Here is a 20,160-nt window from a genome sequence, read left to right on the forward strand (position 1 = left end):
TAGAAACGAGGAAGATTGAATAAACCAGAAACAACTTTCGAGTGTATGGGAGAGGAGATTTCAATGCAGATTAGGTAGAAATCGCAGACCCTTCTTCTTCATGGATGCTGGTGTGGTTAGTAGGTCTGTAGGTTCGTTGATAAGGGGCCACGCATCGTGGATGTTTATGACGATGATAATGAGTGTGCCGTAGGTGATACCTTTGGGAAAAGGATCTTCATTTACTTTGGAGTCACTTTGATGTCGTTCCGGCGGTGCCCTTCAAGTTTCATTTTCTTTCTTTTGATGTTCAAGAAATGCTTATGAAACTGCGTGCATTGTATAATTTATGTTCTATTTCTTGGAAATATATCTTAATTACACAAGGTGTGAGTCAAGTCATCCAACAGAGGACGGAATATTCAGGTTATTTGCTTGTGGTAATGATAGTTGAACCATTCAAATTATAAGATTTAAAGGCGATGAGATACAACGCTTTGATTTGACTTAACTATCAAAGATTTTATTTGCTAAGTGAATTAAATGATACACCTCAATGGAAAATCATTATGCTAATCGTGATTTATTGCAGAGATTAAGATAGGTCTAAGTAACAAAGATAGGCTAATAATTGTTTCACTCAGAATGGAAAGCATTTTAATTACGTCCAAAATACAACGATCCGGTTTTATGCTGCAGTGTTAAAGCCATTTAGCATTCAATAGTTACCTAGATACACGTGGGATAAAAATAATGTAACACTTCCTGTTATATTTAACGGTCAGAAGAAAATATCGTGGATATTGCTATTACATTTTCGATTGTGGGCTTTAAACAGGGAATGGAGTTGTAAGGTAGTAGGTTGGCCAAAACACCAGCTACCCTTTGAGATACTACCGATAGAGAGTTATTGGGTCCTTTGACTTGCCAGACAGTACTGCATAGGCTCCCTCTCTCTGGTTACGGCTCGTTTCATCTTTGCCGACACATACACAGAAAATAGTCTGGCCAATTTTTTACACATTCTCCTCTTTCCTCATACACTTGACAACACTGAAATTACCAAACAATTCTTCTTCTCTCAAGAGGTTAACTAATGCACTGTAATTGTTCAGTGGCTACTTTCCTCTTGGTAAGGGTAGAAAAGACTCTTTAGCTATGGTAAGCAGCTCTTCTAGGAGAAGGATACTCCAAAATCAAACCTTTGTTCTCCAGTCTTGAGTAGTGCCATAGCCTCTGTACCATGGTCTTTCACTGTCATAGGTTAGAGGTCTCATGCTTTAGGGTACACCAGGCCCACTATTCTATCTCGTTTCTCTTCCTCTTGTCATTTTGAAGTTTTTATAGTTTATAGACGAAAGATTTATCTCAATGTTATTAATGTTCTTAAACTTTTATTGAAGTTTTTCATTTTCCCTTCCTCATTGGGTTATAGCATCCTGCTTTTCCAACAACGGTTGTGGCTTGACAAGTAATAATAAAAATATGATAATAATAATAATAATAATAATAATAATAATAATAATAATAAAGTGCATTTAGCCTTTTAGTGGTATAAATATTAAGTAGAATATAATTTGCTATTGCACAACACTTGAATAATATCTCCAATAAATGCATTAGATGTAAATTTTAGATTCATGATGCTTAGCCTATGGTACAGTATAGTGCTTTTTCTTAAGTCAAATATATAGTCAATCAAATACTAAGAAATATAACAAATATTATGGGTAACATTTTTACATTCATGCTTTTATCCGTTCCCAACCTTTCTCTTAGCATTTTGCCGTCAAACCTTTTAACTTTCAGCTACTATGGCCTATGGGGATATTCCCAGTAGCAGCTATGTATATCCATTCTATAAGAGTAGTTTCTGAACGAACGAAATACTTAGAATGTAATAGAGGAATATATTCCTTCAAAAGTGGCAGACTTGTATGGTGTTTTTTTTTTTTTTTTTTTTTTCGTAGCGTTAAAGAACTGACAAAAACTTGATTGCGTTCTTAGCGAATATTTTTATGGAAGCTGAACAGTCTTGCAATTTACACCACCATCAAACGAGTCCAAGCTTTTCTCAGGAAGTTTGGTTTGAAGGTCTCACTTCATCCTTTTAGAACGCAACTTGTTTATACTGACCGGATTACGTATTCGGTTGTAACCTTGATAAATAGAAACTACTCTGAAAATTAGACTTATCTGGCATATTTATTATGCAATTTTGGTCAGTTTTAACTGCTTACTTCCTGAAAAGTAGAAGTTTGCTCTAGTATTTCCATAAACAAACGAATAGATAATGTGATTCCTGGCAACTCTGGGCAAGCCACTACTTCCTGCAGTCTCTAAAGTTTTTGCAAAAATCCTTTGCTTCATGGCTTTCTAACGGTGCAGGTTCTATTTTAAAGTTGTCATGAATTCCGTGATAGGAAGAATTGGCGATGACAACTGCCCTTGATATAATTACAAGCGAAGTCTTTTATAAAGCATCTATATCAAACTTTATCTTTTTTAAACTTAATTCTTTGGACATTGGAGCCTCTTGATCAACAGCTATTCAGGGACATAGCGTATTAAAATTGATGTAGAACACCATATTCCTAATAAAGACGTTATCAAATGTGTTATTTCACAAATATCAATTTGAAGACCTCTCCTGTTCCATATTTGTAACAAGGAGTTACAAGAAGCCATTGATCATTTTCTGTTAGTGCAGTCAAGTTGATGTTTGCCAGTTTTTACCTTTTGAGTAGTAAACATTATTCGGAAACTTGAAGATACATCTTAAAATAAGTAGACTGAAACCCAATAGAGAGAAAGTAAATGTTTTCTTTTTTACAAAAGCAAGACATTTTTAGAATACCTAAAAATTATAATGTGTGGAAGTTGGTTCACTGCTTTTAAAACTTGGCAGTATTAAAAGAAAATAAGGGTTACAATACATACAAGTTACTGTGTATTCTAACCCCAATGGATCTCATACCTTGTAAATAAGAATAGATATCATCGAAGTAAATGGCGGAAAAATAGTAAGGGAAGCATTAAAGAATAGTTTTGAAGCTGATTATGACTAGTGCTGAGTTTCTGACTAAAATTGCTACTGGTCGAAGGAGAAATGTGATCATTCTATACATTTTCTTTAGGATTAAGAATGATTGAAGTTGGGAAACCAAGTTACAGATAATGTTTTTGTATCTTTACGACATTACAAAAGGAGATACCAAAGTCGGCCAAATTTTAGCAAACAAATCACAGTAATGATCTTGTTTGTTTATAAAGCCATTTCGGTTTGACAAACAAAATATAGCAAGGATTGCTAACAAGCGTAAGAAACAAATATAGCATCTCAATTAGATACCTCCAGCGTAAGGTCAAGGGGATCCGTAGTTATTGTATAAATAGATTATGTCATACTTAACGTTCGTTTTGTTTCTATGCATTTTCCAGGATACTTGTCTTAGACATAATTGTAATTATCTGACCATTGTGCTCTTTTGGCTATTTGGTTATTTTGTATATCCCAACTTATGATATCTTAAAGACCACGAAGGATTTCTTGTCATCACTTCATTATCCATTTGGAGTTTTGCGCTGTTTCCAAGCAAGCAACGACATAACATTATCTTTCCCCAAGGTTGATCGTAAATTCTTGATATCAGTTGTGTCATTCGCAAGGAAAAAAATAAAAACGAATCAACTAATATTCTTCTTGTAGGTGTTACACTGATATGTTATTCACGATTAATAGTTCCATAATATTATTACATATATCCATCAGTGGTTTTAAAGACAGCTTAAATCTGTGTGAACATTTAGATATACTCTTCCACATAGAAAATATTTTCAGCAATAAAAGTAATTCACAAATTATAAAGTTCGTACTAACAAAGATTATTAAATACTTTTAAAACATTTAGATTAAATGAAACTTATTCGAAAAGCACTAGAAGGCAAAGAGCTGCAGAGATAAATGCGAGTTTGATTCCATATTAAGTACAACCCTCATAATCTAACAGATTCATACCACTAAAATTTACATCTACTGAAAATTTTGATCAATGGGAGTGCTTTCGCTATAAGTATTTTGCTTTAGCTAAGGAAGATGTGTTTGTGGAATGAACTGAGACGTGGCAGAGCTTGTAATGAGCTTCCAGTATGGAGTGAAATGGGCGTTATCTTTTTAAGGAGAAGGGATTGGCTTACTTCTAGGGTTCATCTCGCCCAATTATAAGACAGAAAAAAAGGAACGTTTTTGCTTGTTACCCCTCTCCTGTCAATTTTGGCTGTGACCAATATTGTTGATGGCGATATGGATTTCATTCGGCAGACCTGAGAATTGCCCAAATTAGTTTCAGTTTTTCTATTGGTTTTCAGCTTTCATGAATAGATTTTTGGGTATATAGCTATTATGCTATTTACTATTATAGCTATTATGCTATTTCCTTTTTTGATATATATAGAATAGAAAATTGTGCGATGCAAAATCAGTTTCTGTGTTTTTGAGCAATTTTTTGTTTATTTCATTAATTGGGTCAAACATTACCTCACTTGTAAATGAACTGAAATTTTGATATTAAACCTTGAATAGAGAGAGACCTGAATATCAATCAAGACTGAGTATCTGACTGAAAGAGCAGAGAAAAAAAATTTAATTCTTTGAAATCGCAATCTTGTTACATCTTGTTATCAATTATAACAACCGACTGTCTAGCAAATAGTCATCGTATGACGATTGTTCATAATTTGAGGCATTTTACCATTTATTGGCATTAAAACCTATGTTTGACATTAACAGTACAATTCCTACTTAACCCCAGGGAGAAAAATTAATCACCCATGAATCGCTCCCGTGTTTCAAGTGACGAGAACATCTAGGCTGACTGGAAAATAATACAGTTCAAACATCAGCGATGTCAAATGTACTTATATTATGGACATTGATACTTTGCAGTTATGATAGAAAATAGTTTTTTAAGAATGAATACTAACCCCATTTCTCGGGATTTAATACTCTCTCTCTCTCTCTCTCTCTCTCTCTCTCTCTCTCTCTCTCTCTCTCTCTCTCTCTCTCTCTCTCTCTCTCTCTCTGCGTGTGGGTGTGTGTTTGTCCAGAGCCCTGCGTTCTGACTCTATTGCGCAGACCCATTCAGCTTTTATTTGGATGAAGTGAATTGTAAAAGCAAAGCAAAATAACTTATTCACACACGCACACACACACACATATATATATATATATATATATACATACATATATATATATATATATATATATATGTATATATATATATATATATATATATATATATATATACATATATATATATATATATATATATATATATATATATATATATATATATATATATATATATATATATATGCGGTATATACTGTACTTATGTCAGTAAATTCCCTTGACGATCCAGAAGTAAAAAAGAAAACAAAAGAAAGAAAAGCAATATAGTAAAGATACATATTCAGTAACTTAACACTGTAACAAAATACCTTCTCATTCAATCAAAACAGATAATATTCAATAGTTTAACGTGCTTAGGTCTGTTTATACTTCTGTTTTACCTACTGACAGGATTACACAAGAACTTTTAGAATAGATGGACTTACCCGGCAGAGGCTTTCAGGGATCAGTTAGTACTGTTTGGTTTGGTGTTGATAAGTATATTGTTGCCGTTATCTGTGTCTAGCTGAGAATTTACATTAGATATATAAGTTGATCCAGAATCCTCATATTCGCCAGAACCAAATATCTTGTGGGCAAATACCAATTGGTCCTTCTCTGGATTTCGTGAATATGTCGAGGTTGAGCATTATCAAGTATTCGATTTTGTGATCTACTTCCAAGTGTTTTGGCGATGATCCGGATTCATTCGTACATTTTGTGGCCATGTACACTAGAATATTTTGGGAATGAACTTGTTCTGTTTACAAATTTTATTTCCAGACTTTAATTCTGAATTCTAGAACTTAGCTATGGATCAACCCATATTAGAACTTACATATTCATAATTCAAAGTGGATGGTGATCCAGATCTGAGAACGAATTATTTGGCAGCATTTCCAAAAGTCAGTCATGTAACAAATGTTCGATACTGATTATCATTTGATTAAGGACACGTGTGTTAACGGCCAATGGCTATTGACATCGGTGGTGTTGCAATTATTGTCATCTCCTGATGACTGACTCAGGCCATTTAGTGATAGGGGAGTGTTGCCATATGTAAAATGCTAAAATGGTAAAATTGCTTGGTTAGACTGATTATACACTGGTGGATAAATACAAGATCAAATATCTGTATGCCATAGATAATCAAAATATACTTTAGCAGATCACGCTGCGTAGGAGAAGTAACTATATATATCCATCATCGTATATCAATATTCTTATCTCTTATCTAATTGCTATTATAGAGGTTACCGAACCAGTAGTATATTTTCCAAAGTATATAAGAGGGAAAGGGAGATTGCGTTAAACAAGGCAAATTTAAAGAAATAAAATTCTCATTTGAGATTTTTGCACAATTGTGATAATTTAGGAAATGATGTATCGTTTGCTGCAGTCTAAAAAATAAGCTGAATGATATGTATGTTGTGTATGCAGTGAAGTCTTTTTCCTTCCCTTGTACTTAATATTCTAATTGCTCCTTAGTGAATGTAGTATTGCATGCATTATTCTTATGCACCGACCTTGGAAGTTACGATAAGCAAAAATTATACTGTAGTAACTCCTTGAAAAGGAGCGAATGAGGGAAGGACCTCCTGATTATCTCTTGAGAAACCCCAACAATTCCGTCTGGATGAACAATGCTTCACCTCCATCAAAAACATAACGTTCTGGTAATAGTTGTGTCCATGATCCTATGTTGCATTGTTTCGTATTTGTCACATCGCTTGTCTGTATTTATTGTTCATTCTCCTATTGTTGGCTCGAGTCAGTATTGCTTCTATTACAATGGCATTTGACCCTCGGTGATTCTTGCAGTTTTATAACAAGGTGGAAAATAAATATACTGTTATTGCATGCATCTGTGTAACATGTTAGGAATCTAACTATAAATGCTCTCTCTCTCTCTCTCTCTCTCTCTCTCTCTCTCTCTCTCTCTCTCTCTCTCTCTCTCTCTCTCTCTCTCTCTCTCTAAGATTTATAATGAAAGTCACATCGCCATATTAATTTGAATGTTAGATATAATATTGACATGATTATGTACACACACACTTACAAAAAGAGGCATTGTAAAGAAAGACTTCAACCCAGGAAGTCAGATATTGCATGCGGAGTAGAGGGCGATGGCGCAGTGTATACAAAGGGTTTACTGTGTTGCTGATGAGCCTTTCATATAGCTTTGCAGTGTGGCTAATGTTTACGATTTTTGCACAGGGGATTCTTCCAAGATTTAACAGTAAGTATTGTCTTGGCTTTACTGTACCATGGACCACCCATTGTTAAGGGAATGGCGTGATGTTAAGAGAACTTAACGATATTTGTATATGGAGATATACTGTATATGCAATATATGACATCTTACACTGAATGAGGGGCAGCTTTATCATATCAGATGCTTATATCCTACCTCCCCATCATATGCCCTACACTGAGCACATCCAGTCCGAATTTCTTTTTAACATTATACTGTTGTCGTTATTACTAATGAAAAGAATAGTTCATTTAAGAAGTGTATTTGTAGTTCTTGTTAACAAACTGAATGTGTAGACGTTCGCACCCGTGCTTTTTTTATTCATCTGTCTTGCATTTGATCAGTTACAGTTACTTTTGCAATGTATTAATCATCTTACTTATTCCGGCAGATTTCAACTTGGCCCGTGGAAAGAGGAGCCTGCAGAGTGCCACTCTGTGGTCGTATGCCCCGGAAATGGCGGTCGACGGTAATCCTGACACGTGTTCTTTCACACCCCGAGGACCGGACCCCAGGTGGTGGCAGGTTCACCTGGGACACAAATTTAACGTCATGAGTGTTGGGGTTACGATTAGTCCAGGTAAGTAGAGGGTTAATATTCACATCCGCTCATTCCTCTCTGTGTGATACTGATACTTATGAGTCCATAGTTGACGTTAGAGTCATTATGTCTCTTTACTAGGCATTGCCTTTAAACTTTTAGGATGGCAATTTGAGATCTTTTGATTAACAAATTTCGTGTTTATGTGGCTACCCTTACCTTTATAAGATTCACCAATATTTATAAATATGTAATTTTGTTGTCTGAAATTTTTATTGTAAATTTCTATCACGCGTTTGATAATGTGTTTTAAAAATATAGATTTTTTATAAACATAAAACGGTGTATAGCAAATGAGCATTCAAGTAATGACTGAATGATTGCAGTTTGTTGCACTAAGAGCGTGACAAGGGGACACTATCACAGCGTTGCATAAGACATCGAATACTTTTTCTCATATTGTTAACGACGACGTTTATGTTCTCAACTTTGTTTTCAAACGTTTCGTTGACCTCGTAAAAACATCAAGCTGAATCATTTTAGAGTTTGTTAGTGTGGAGGGAGGATTTCATAATAAAATCTGGCTCACCTTAATTTTTTATAATATAATTATGTCTAACAACTTTTGGTACCCTTGAAAGGGTCAAAGTTACACTTGATTGGAAAGATCGGAAAGATTATAAAACAAATTATGTTAATTTTGGGTGAAGGGAACCCCGATCTTTCAACCTTGCTTGAAAAGAAATTTAACAAAAAACAGTTTTGAGCAATGCTTTTCACTATAGAAAGTAGATACTTATTCTTGATTATAACCCCCTTGTAAAGTTAATCACCAACCGTTTTATAAAAAGAAACTTAAAGATTTTAAGATTTAAATTCTTTGCAGCAAAGAGATGTAGAAAATTCAGTGGTTCAGGATAATTTGGACTGTATTGTTTGTCTCTTTCTGTCGTCATCGTTGAAACCAAAGGCTGGATCTCATTAGTCCGTCTTCACGATGTAAAACTTGTGTCATTTTTTATAAATGTCCAGTGCTTCATTTACCTCTCTCTCTCTCTCTCTCTCTCTCTCTCTCTCTCTCTCTCTCTCTCCTCTCTCTCTAGAGTTGTCGACTTACCTATTTTTGCTTTTGTCATATGAACAAATATTTTCATTTTATTTTTTATTAAATAAATGTTTGTTAAAGGAAATCTTTGCCTCGTATAAACTACGTGGAGGTATTAGTGTAACCAAGGTATATAGAATGGGAGTGTAACGTCGTGATCACGAATGTTTTGCAACGTCAGGGCTCCAAAAGTGCTAGTCTCAACAACAGCACAATTTTCAGACACTACTTTAATTGAAATATCTTCCAAATGACACCTTCGAGATGAAGCAATTCGGCTCATGAGTCTTCGGCGATCACGTGATAACATTGCGGTTAAATTATAAGGGTAATTGATAAACAATTTTCTCAGACCATTGAATTTTTAAAAAATTTTGTGTAATTGTGGATGGTGTTGTCTCATGGGATTTACCAGGGCTGGGCCAGTCAGCAATCCTCTTGTCAGTAATTATTATTATTATTATCATTATTATTATTATTATTATTATTATTATTATTATTATTGTTGTTGTTGTTGTTGTTGTTATTGTTGCTGTTATTGTTATTGATGTTCTGAACATATATCTAGAGCAAGCTTTGATCCTGAACAGACAATTACTATTATTATAATAATAAGAGAGAGAGAGAGAGAGAGAGAGAGAGAGAGAGAGAGAGAGAGAGAGAGAGAGAGAGAGAGAGAAAGAGAGAGAGAGCGTATTACTTATGGTAGGGTTTCTTGCATAAGTAAGCATGAAAAGAAAAAATTCATGTCGAAGCTGATGTAATGAGGTTTTCTGCTATTTGTAAGATGTACCTTTATGACTTCAAATAAAGCTATTAAATTTCAAAAGAAAGCTTAACATTGGGTCAAAGGGTTTAATGAAAACGAGGGGAAAAGCTGTTATATTCAACAGAAATGTACTAATTGTTGTGTGTTTTCCAATCTTTTCTTTTAACTTTTATTTCCAATTGTTGTCTCCTAAGTGGGTTTCTCTGGATATTGTGCATCCTTTTATCTTTCACAAACTGTACTGAATATCCCATTGCCACACATCATACCATAATCTATGCAAATTATGAGGGTCCTTCCAAATTCCCTTTAAGAATGTTTACTCTGTCGGTCAGACGCCAGGTGAAATTTGGCGCCTTTATCGCACGTCACCGATTCCGACCTGACTGGTGAACTTATAGCCAAACAGTATACACGGCTCTGGTATATACTAGTGTACGCGCCCCGTCAAAATGACTGTTAAGTATCTCGATAGATATCCACACATGCACACAGACACAGATTCAACCCTTCCCACCCCTACCCCTTTCCTAATTACAACCCCTCTCACTATGGTATGAGTACTTTATTTCCCTCAACCTGGGGACGGGGAGAGACCAGTAATTATACGTCTTGTCGCCGATATATATATATATATATATATATATATATATATATATATATATATATATATATATATATATATATCACATATATATACACATATATATGTGTGTATATATATGTATATGTATATATATATATATATATATATATATTATTATTATTATTATTATCATACATACAGACACCCACACTGGATATGACCAAGCCGTTATTATTATTATTATTATTATTATTATTATTATTATTATTATTATTATTACATGAAAATGGGAAGACTTAATTTCGATTCAGCAGCAGATTAACTGATGGATACGTGCTGCTAAATAACTGCATCTTTTACTTAGATTTTCGTATTGACTTAATACCGCACGACTCTCATACAAATTCTTTCGATGATCACCAATTTTTATCATATCGAAATTTCTTGAAATATCTTGTGTGATTCGTTATCATAGTTATAAAAAAGATATTGTTGAAATTTCATAACGAAGCTAAATTGGGGTATTAGTTAATGATAAAGTGGAAAAAGTCAGTGAAAAAAGTCATGCTAAATGATTTACTGTATGAACAGTCTAGTGCGAGGTTACTGGAATTATTTTAACCCCATAATTTAGTTCGTAATCACTGAGAAAATTATTATGATTAGATTTCCTTTCTTTTCCCGTTGTTATTTTCTAATATTAGGAGTCCCGAAGAAACACCTTGGAGTGTCTTGAAAGTGAATTGGAAAGTCGTTCGTTTCAGGGGTAGAAATTAAAAGTATCTCGCAAGTCATCTGTGCTGCTGCATCCAGCAGATGACTCTATCGTTTTCAATTAAATACCAAGAAAATGTGGATTTACTGTCACTTGAAAAAAGATTCAGTATTATAATCAGTCATCTGTGGTGAAGCACCAGTGTATTAACCTACGATTTTCTGAATAATTTAACTATTGAAGATTTTTTATTGCCTTTTTTTAGGTAGGCGGAAGTTCTTTTTTAGGTTCGATTATTTTCCTTTATATCTAGCCTGATTTTATTGTATCAATATTGAATTATTTGAAAATTGTTTGTTTTACCGCATACTTTTTACAAAACGAATATGCCTCCCAATTTTCCTAAACTTATGTCAGATATATTTACCCATATTTTACTTGTACTAACAGTCGATGTGTTTATTATATATTACGGAGGATTAGCTGAAATCTTTGAGAGGAGTCTATTTTCATGTTGTAATGAACTTTTCGAGTCTGCAGATTAGGTTACTGCTCCCCAACATGGGTTTACTGTTTCTTGATCTGCAATTCAAGTGACTATAGCTTCTTTATTCTCTGCATCTTTTCCCACTTCTATGTGTGATCGATGTTTCTGACAACTTTCCTCCACCTGGCTCGGGCAAACACATGGCCCTGTGACAATTGTTTGTCTCTCGGATCGCTTTTTCTGTAACTAAATTCACATCCATCCACCTTCACAGCGGTCGTCATCTCGCTCTCCTACCATCCGAAGTCTACACATATTTGAACAGTGCTACCAGCCACCTTCATCTGCATAACTCGATTCCCGACATGTCTTATCCTTTCTGATCACATGACCATGCAAGTGCAGATCCAGTAAGTTAAAAAAGGGGTAGGGGGGGTCAGAAAACCTAATCAAAGCAGCTGGGGTGCCGAAAGCTGACGAAATTTTAAGCTATTTTATAGCGATTTTTCATGTATGAAAAATTATAGATATTCTTGAATCGTTTGTATTATTAAAGCAATTCAAAGGTCGTTATTTTTTACTCTCTCTCTCTCTCTCTCTCTCTCTCTCTCTCTCTCTCTCTCTCTAACTATGCAGACCATATAAGTTTTTTCATAGTTAAGCTTTGTATTTATTTTTTAATTACTTTCCCTTTGCGTGATATAAATACAAACATTACTATTTATGCATACCACTTTGGATACGAGCGCATTTATCGTCCGAAAGGTTTTGTATTGACGTGACTTTACTTTTCACACTTGTGTTATTTTTCTTTCTAAGCTGTGTTCTAGAAACGGAAATACATCTGCCAGTGCCGTGAGTCTTCACTCGAAACAAAGTTTTGCCTTTACGCTTATTCCTAGAGATTCCCATTGGCGTGTTTGCTGAGAAAACGTATACGTGTTTTTTTATTGTGTTTGTGGAGAACACAGATACATAATACATGAGCAACAAAATTTTGATTTGGCACATTAGGGAAGCATTAACAACTTAGTGGACATTATGGGTCTCGTAAGATTAAACGCACTATATATATATATATATATATATATATATATATATATATATATATGTATATATATATGTATATATATATATATATATATACTGTATATAGAAAGACCATGGACAGACGCAAGTGGAAGGACATGTCTGAGGCCCTTGTCCTATAGTGGATTAGTTACGGCTGATGATATATAAGCTACACTATATATATATATATATATATATATTCATATATATAAATATATATATGTATATATATATATATATATATACACTAATTTTATTACTAACACTCGTGATTTTCATTTATTTAGATAGACTACAAATACCTTTTCAAAATCTAATTCACTCCTCCACGAAATCACAGACGCATAGAAAAAAAAATCTTTTTGTGATAATTACTTCTGCCCGGCAAAGGATTCGAACCTTAATTGAGTATAAATAAAGGTAAATGGTTTACTTTTTAGACCATTCATCCGTAATTCAGCTGAACGGTCTAAGGCAACTGTTTACCTTTATTTCAGCTCGGGGATAAGGCTCTCATCCTTTGCTAGGCGGAAGTACTTATCATCATAAAAAGAATTTTCTTTTGGTCTGTGATCCTGTGGCAGAGTGAAATCGATTTTGAAAGGTATTCGTGGTCTTTTGTTTCACGTATATATATATATATATATATATGTATATATATGTATATATAATATATATATATATATATATATATATATATAATATATTTATATATATATACATATGTATATAATATATATATATATATACTGTATATATATATATATATATATGTACTGTATATATATATATATATATATAAACTTTATACACTTCCTGTTAAATCCAATGTGCGTAGTCAGTTTGAATATGAATTTGGCACATGAAAGGTTTTCGACAGCTGTGAGTTACAAGAATGGCTGAGAAGGACAATGGGCTAGCTAGTAGTTTCAGGCCAAAAGACTTTACTGAGTGCCACAAGGATACAATTTTGTGAAGCTAGTCAGTGTGACCTACGTTACATCTACCTCCAGCTGTATATACGAGTCATCCGATCGCATACCTCCTCAACTGTCAATAAACCATTGCTCTATTTTCCCGATTTCCAGTTCTCATGTGCCTACTTTTTTCACATTCACGTTGAGCCTGCTCACTTCCAAACTCTTTCAGATGTTTTTTATTTCAACAACTTTACTCCTGATATCCACTGCTCTTGGTCTTTTTATGCATCACTCCATCCATTGGGATATAGATGATAGTATTTGTGGAGATGTAACATATCATTGTTTAAGACCAGCTTTTATAACAACACAATATGTATCTTCCAGTCGCTGTACTGTCTATATATTTCCTCATGCATTTAGTTATTGTCATAAGAAATTCTTAAGCTCTCTCAACAAAACACTTTATTCAGTATGTTCACTCAGCACCCTCCATTTACCGCCTATACCAAGACTATATTATTTTGGATCTAAATTGCATTATACTTGGTAGATCTATTTGCTGTTTCTCTCAGATTTCACATCAACTGGTTCCTAGAAAACATTTAACTTACATAATTTTCCTTCTAAACCCACATTACCTACTCCAATCAATTGTCTTGTACCCTACTCTCTCAATCAGTATGCACCGTTTCCAGTTTATTATTTGATTTTATCCCCGTTAGTTTTATACCCAACTGTATTGCCCCTACTTCAAAAAAAAAAAAAAAAAAAAAAAAAAATTTATTCTTCCTGATCATTGCTGTGACACATTTCTTTCTCATAAACATAGATTATATACCTTGTTCAGCCATTCAATCATACTTTCACCACAGTATGAAAGCATCTCACATGTAACTCCATCAACTCATGGTGCCTTCCCATTCTCAACCTCTTAATGGCCCTTTATATCCTCAATAGTCACTGTTATAGTTTGCTATGCCCCAACAAATGATTCCCGTGAAGAAAGGAAAGATGAATACTATGAAGAACTGCAGAGTGTAATAGATGAGATCCAAGAGAGAGATATGAAAATTGTGATTTGCGACTTCAATGCTAAAGTTGGAAGGAATAATCAAGGGATAGAGAATGTACAGGGTGTCGAGGGTCTTGATGAAGTGGCAAATGAAAATGGAGCACATTTCATAAGTTTCTGTTCAGCAAACAATCTTGTCATTGGAGGTACTCTTTTTCAGCACAAGAGCATCCACAAATATACATGGACTTCACCATGTGGCAATTACAAAAATCAAAGCGATCCCATTGCCATTAATAAATAGAGAAGGAGGACTCTGAGAAATGTAAGAAGCTATAGAGGTCCAGATATTGGTAGTGATCACCAGCTTCTCATTGCCACACTGAAATTAAAACTGAAAGTACCCAACAGAAAGGTAAATAGAATACCTAGGTTTGATACAACTAAGCTTTGAGAAGAAGAGTACAGAGAAACATTTGCAACTGAATGTAGGAATCGATTTGCAGTTTTAGAGACTCTAAGAGACGAAGAACAAATAATTAATGAAGAATGGTGTGAAATTAAGAACATATATCAGTCAGCTGGCTGTGAAGTTTTGGGACATGCAGTTACAAGGAGAAAGCCATGGATATCAAATGATACTTGGGATACTATAAAAAGGAGACAAAGACATAAATTGATTGTTGAAAGTTTTCTAGGAATTAATGAAAATTACAAGGTAAAGCATGCTAAGTATTCCAGTATGAGGTCAAAAGAAAAGCCAGGAATTACTGGAGAGAATATTTAGATAGTAAAGCAGATAAGGCTGACAAAGCTATGAATTCAGGAAGTGGCTATGGTATAATTAAATCTCGACTGGAGCAAAGAAGAAGAAGCATATACCCATCAAAAAGAGAGATGGATCTGTTATAACAACATAAGATGAAGAAAGACAACGTTGGATGGAACACTTTAGTGAGGACATGAATAGGAGATATGAAGGGAATAATTTGTTAGATATACCTGAAGGTGACGAAGACCTTGATGTACTAATGAATTAATTCATTGTGCTTGAAGTCGAAGCCATCCTCAAAACACTAAAGTGATGGAAAGCCCCTGGATACGCTAGAATAACTGCAGAGATAATACTGGCCAAAAATGAAGTGACTCCCAGAATACTTACAAGATTATTTTGTAGAATGTGGCGTGAAGAGGCAAAACGTGATGAATGGGAGTTAGGAGTGTTAGTGAAAATGGCAATGAAAAAGGAGAACTGGCTGATTGCAATAATTACAGAGGCATAACACTTATGTCAGTTGTTATGAAAATATATAGTATGCTTATTCTAAAGAGACTGGAGAGAAAGATTGATGAAAACTTAAGAGATGAACAAGCAGGATTTAGAAAAGGTAAAAGTTGCACTGACCAAATTTTCATTTTGAGACATATTGTACAGCAATGTGTAGGATATAGAAATCCACTTTTGATGGCATTTGTGGACTATGAAAAGGCCTTTGATAGTGTGCACCGACCAATTTTGTTGGGAGCCCTGCGTTATTATGGAATTCCTTTTAAATATGTAAATTTGATTAAGTCTGTTTATGAGCATAGCAAGTGCAAAGTTAATGTTAATGGAGTCTTATCAAATGAATTTCCAGTGAATAGCAGAGTACTACAAGGGAATGTGTTGTCACCTATGTTGTTTATCCTCCTCATGGATTTTGTAATGCGTAGAACAGTTGGAGATGGTGGAAAAGGATTGGACTTTATTGGTGACTAGGAATTTAGCAGACCTAGAGCATGCTGATGATGCTATCCTTGTTAGCAGAACACCACAGGATTTGCAATGCTTGCTTACCAGAATGCATGAAATATCACACGAGGTTGGCCTGAAGATGAATAGAAGAAAGACAGAGATGATGCGAACGGAGTATGCAATGGAGGATGAAATATCATTGGAAGGAGAAAGGTAAAATCATCCAAGTATTTGGGAACTATGATTTCCAATACAGGGTCTTTAGAATTAGAGTTTAGTAAAAATTGAAAAAAGCCAATCAAACAATGGCTGGGTTAAGTAAAATTTGGAAATCAAATTGACTGAAATTACATATAAAAATCAGACTATATATCAGTTTAGTGAGATTGGTGTAACTCTATGGACATGAATATGACAACGAAACAGTCTCCAATAGATTTAGTAGATTTGAGAACAAAGCTCTGAGAAGGATATTGGGAGTTAGATGGCAGGACAGGATTAGAAATGAAGCTATAAGAGAGATTACTCAGGTGACATACGTGGACGACATCATGATGAGGGGTAGATGGAGATGGTTTGGGCATACTCTTCACACTCCTCAAAAGAGATAGTTCAGCAAGCGTTCAGCTGGGCTCCACAAGGCACCAGAAGAGTTGGATAACCCAGGTCTACATGGCTGAGGACTATGAAACTCGAAGTAGATGATGAATGGAGTAGTATTGAATTAAAAGCTCAAGACAGAGACGACTGGCGAATTCTAACCGAGGCCCTTTGCGTCAATAGGCGTAGGAGGAGATGATGATGATGATGATGATTTATTTGTCATTTTTCTGCTTCCTTGCCGCGCTGAGCTGCTTTCACGGTTGGGGCCCTTGGGCTTGTAGCATTCTGCTTAAACAACTAAGGTCGTAGCTTGGCTAATACAGTAATAATAATAATAATAATAAGTTAAAAAGTTATCTAGAAAAGTCATATCTATCTGTTAACTATATCTAACGATCTATCTATACCTTAACGTGGTGAAAAGGTTTGCTGTGAGTGATCAGAGGAAAAACTCCCACCATCACCAGTCCGTGCTCGCCAGCGTGGTGATGAAACTGGCCAAACCCAAGACATGATAGAAGACATGTCTAGGTCATTGTCCTGCAGTGGACTAGAAACGGATGAATTTGTTGTTGGTGGCACATATATATATATATATATATATATATATATATATATATATATAGGTGTGTGTGTACGTATATACATATATATACAGTATATGTGTATATATATACATATATATAAATATATATATACACATATATATGTGTATATATATGTGTATTTATATATATATATATGTATATGTATATATATATATATATATATATATGTGTGTGTGTGTCTGGGTGTATATATATATATATATATACATAGGTATATTTATATATATATATATATATATGTATATATGTGTGTTTGTATGAGCTTGTGTGTAAGTCTACGTTATCTTGAATGCCATTGATCCTTATGATTTTGTTCTGCAACAAGGACATTTTGATACAACATAGATCCTACTTGCAAAGGAAATTTATCTGCACACAAGAGAAACTGAAACAGACAATTTAAATTACTAAAAATAATGAGTTGTCATGAAATTTTTACGGTTACAAAGTTGATGGTAGGGTAGTATTTTGTGTTTGCTTAAATTCTGACGAATGGAGATCTATATATAGTAAGAAAATAAAGTTAAATGAAGGGAATACTGGGGTAAAAGAGTAAAGGGAATAGACAACGATTAAAAGAATTCCTTTAGTGTTCTTGTAGCCGATCTGATGACCTACAAACTGAGTCAGCAAACCAAACGAGAAAAAAGGAAAGAAATGTAGAAGACTATTTGAGATCGTAAAGGAAGCCACAAATGAGCTGTCAACTCGGCCCCAGTAATAACAGGATGTCAAGCGGTCGTAAGACCAACACGAGAGGCAGGAACCAAAGGGGAAAGGTAACGTAACGGGTATGGGAAATGCCCTCGGTGGCCCTTCGCTGGGACCCTCGGCGAGAACACAACAATCCGTTGAAAGCATTTGAGTCAAAATATTTCTTGTTACCGTTAGCATTATATCTTTAACTTAACTTTGTAAGTTATGTTTTTTATGTGATATCAATCCTGCAAAGGCAGATCCAGCTGGGAATATAATTATCTACGATGTGAGGTTAAGGTGTGCAAGTGTCAAAATGAAAATCCCTCAACTTCTTTCAAAATTCTGAAACTACAAAAATTTCCTTCACGTTTATCTCATCTACTAATAATATTGAGATTGTTACAATCAATGATTTCAAAGATAACCCGAGTTTGTTTATTTTCTTAGTAACTAATAATTGGCTGCGAAAAACCTCACGGTAATAAAATACATGCGACCGAGAAGGCATTTTCAAAATGGGTGCGTCAAAGATTTCTGAAGGGATAGTTGAATGACGCACTGTTTGCTTCATTTTCTACTGAAGCCATCTTTTCTTAAGAAAATTTTCTTATTAGAAAAAATTATTTTTATTACCTCAGTGCAAGATGGATTTTTTAGCAAAAAGATTTTGAACTGGAATGAACTTTCCTTTTATACACAATAACATCGTAGGTTCACACTAACATGTCAATGTTATAAAGCAATACAAGATTATTGAATGACAATTCTTTTCTTTTTCACTTTTCTTGGAGGAAATAATTAGGTTATAATAGATATTTCTTTCCATTCTCTATGTTGTTTACTCAGAAATTTCGAACCTTAATATTTCTCCTCCCACCCCAAAAATTAAAAGCTAATGGTCATAAAGCAAAATTTTGAAGGCTGGGTTGAAATGATATATATATATATATATATATATATAGAGAGAGAGAGAGAGAGAGAGAGAGAGAGAGAGAGAGAGTTGCAGTTTGCAAATATCCTAGACAGTCTTATAAATACAGCAATAGATGTGGACAAAATACCTCTGAATAATACTGAGAGTGGGAAAACCTAAAATTAACATATATACCAAACCAGTTAAATTATTCTGTACTGTTTCCTATACATTTACTTTTCATGCTATTAAAACATATTACCTAAACTGAATATCTTTTATAACACTCCTCGCATATATACTTTTGTTTGTGCATGTATATATATATATATATATATATATATATATATATATATATGTATATATATATATATATATATATATATTTTATATATATATATATATATATATATATTTTATATATATATATATATATATATTTATATATATATATATATATATATATTGTGGATTATATTTCCATTTTCATCATTTACGGCAAACATTTGTTGGCGCCCTGTACCAAGTTTTCTTTTCATCAATGTGATGCTTCTCCCTTCTTTAGTGTTTCTTCAATTTTGGAATATCAGGATGCCAGTTAACTGATAATCAATCAATCAATCCTCAATTTTGGTCTGATTGCGTTTACGAATATCTTGGGTTTTTAGTTTATTTATTGTTTTGGATAGTTCTGCTAATTCTATTTCATTTCTCTTGGACTTTACCCTCATTTCCGCTTTCTTTATTAGGCTCTTTGTCTTTTCTTATAGTTTTCCTTGATATTGTTTAGGTACATTTCCACCTATCTATTGCGCTGATTCCAATAAAAAGATTTGTTAAATTTCTTTTCGTTTCTTCTTTACTTGCTTCATTTTCATCATAGAGCTGGGAGTCCGTATATATATATATATATATATATGTATATATATATATATATATATATGTATATATATGTGTGTGTGTGTGTGTGTCATCATCAGTCCTTGCTAG

General features: G+C 33.9%; 1 protein-coding gene across 5 annotated transcripts in view; it reads left to right on the plus strand.

Annotated features, from left to right (window-relative positions):
• Window positions 1–20,160, plus strand: part of LOC137645767 (uncharacterized) — a 199,372-nt gene that overhangs the window by 167,888 nt on the left and 11,324 nt on the right. For all 5 annotated transcript variants that reach the window (XM_068378678.1, XM_068378681.1, XM_068378680.1 and 2 more), the window contains exon 4: window positions 7,795–7,983. In XM_068378678.1, the coding sequence (XP_068234779.1) occupies window positions 7,795–7,983 (189 nt within the window). The remainder of the gene's footprint in view (window positions 1–7,794; window positions 7,984–20,160) is intronic.

The sequence above is a fragment of the Palaemon carinicauda genome, chromosome 8, assembly GCF_036898095.1.
Source record: "Palaemon carinicauda isolate YSFRI2023 chromosome 8, ASM3689809v2, whole genome shotgun sequence".
Classification (NCBI taxonomy): Eukaryota; Metazoa; Arthropoda; class Malacostraca; order Decapoda; family Palaemonidae; genus Palaemon; species Palaemon carinicauda.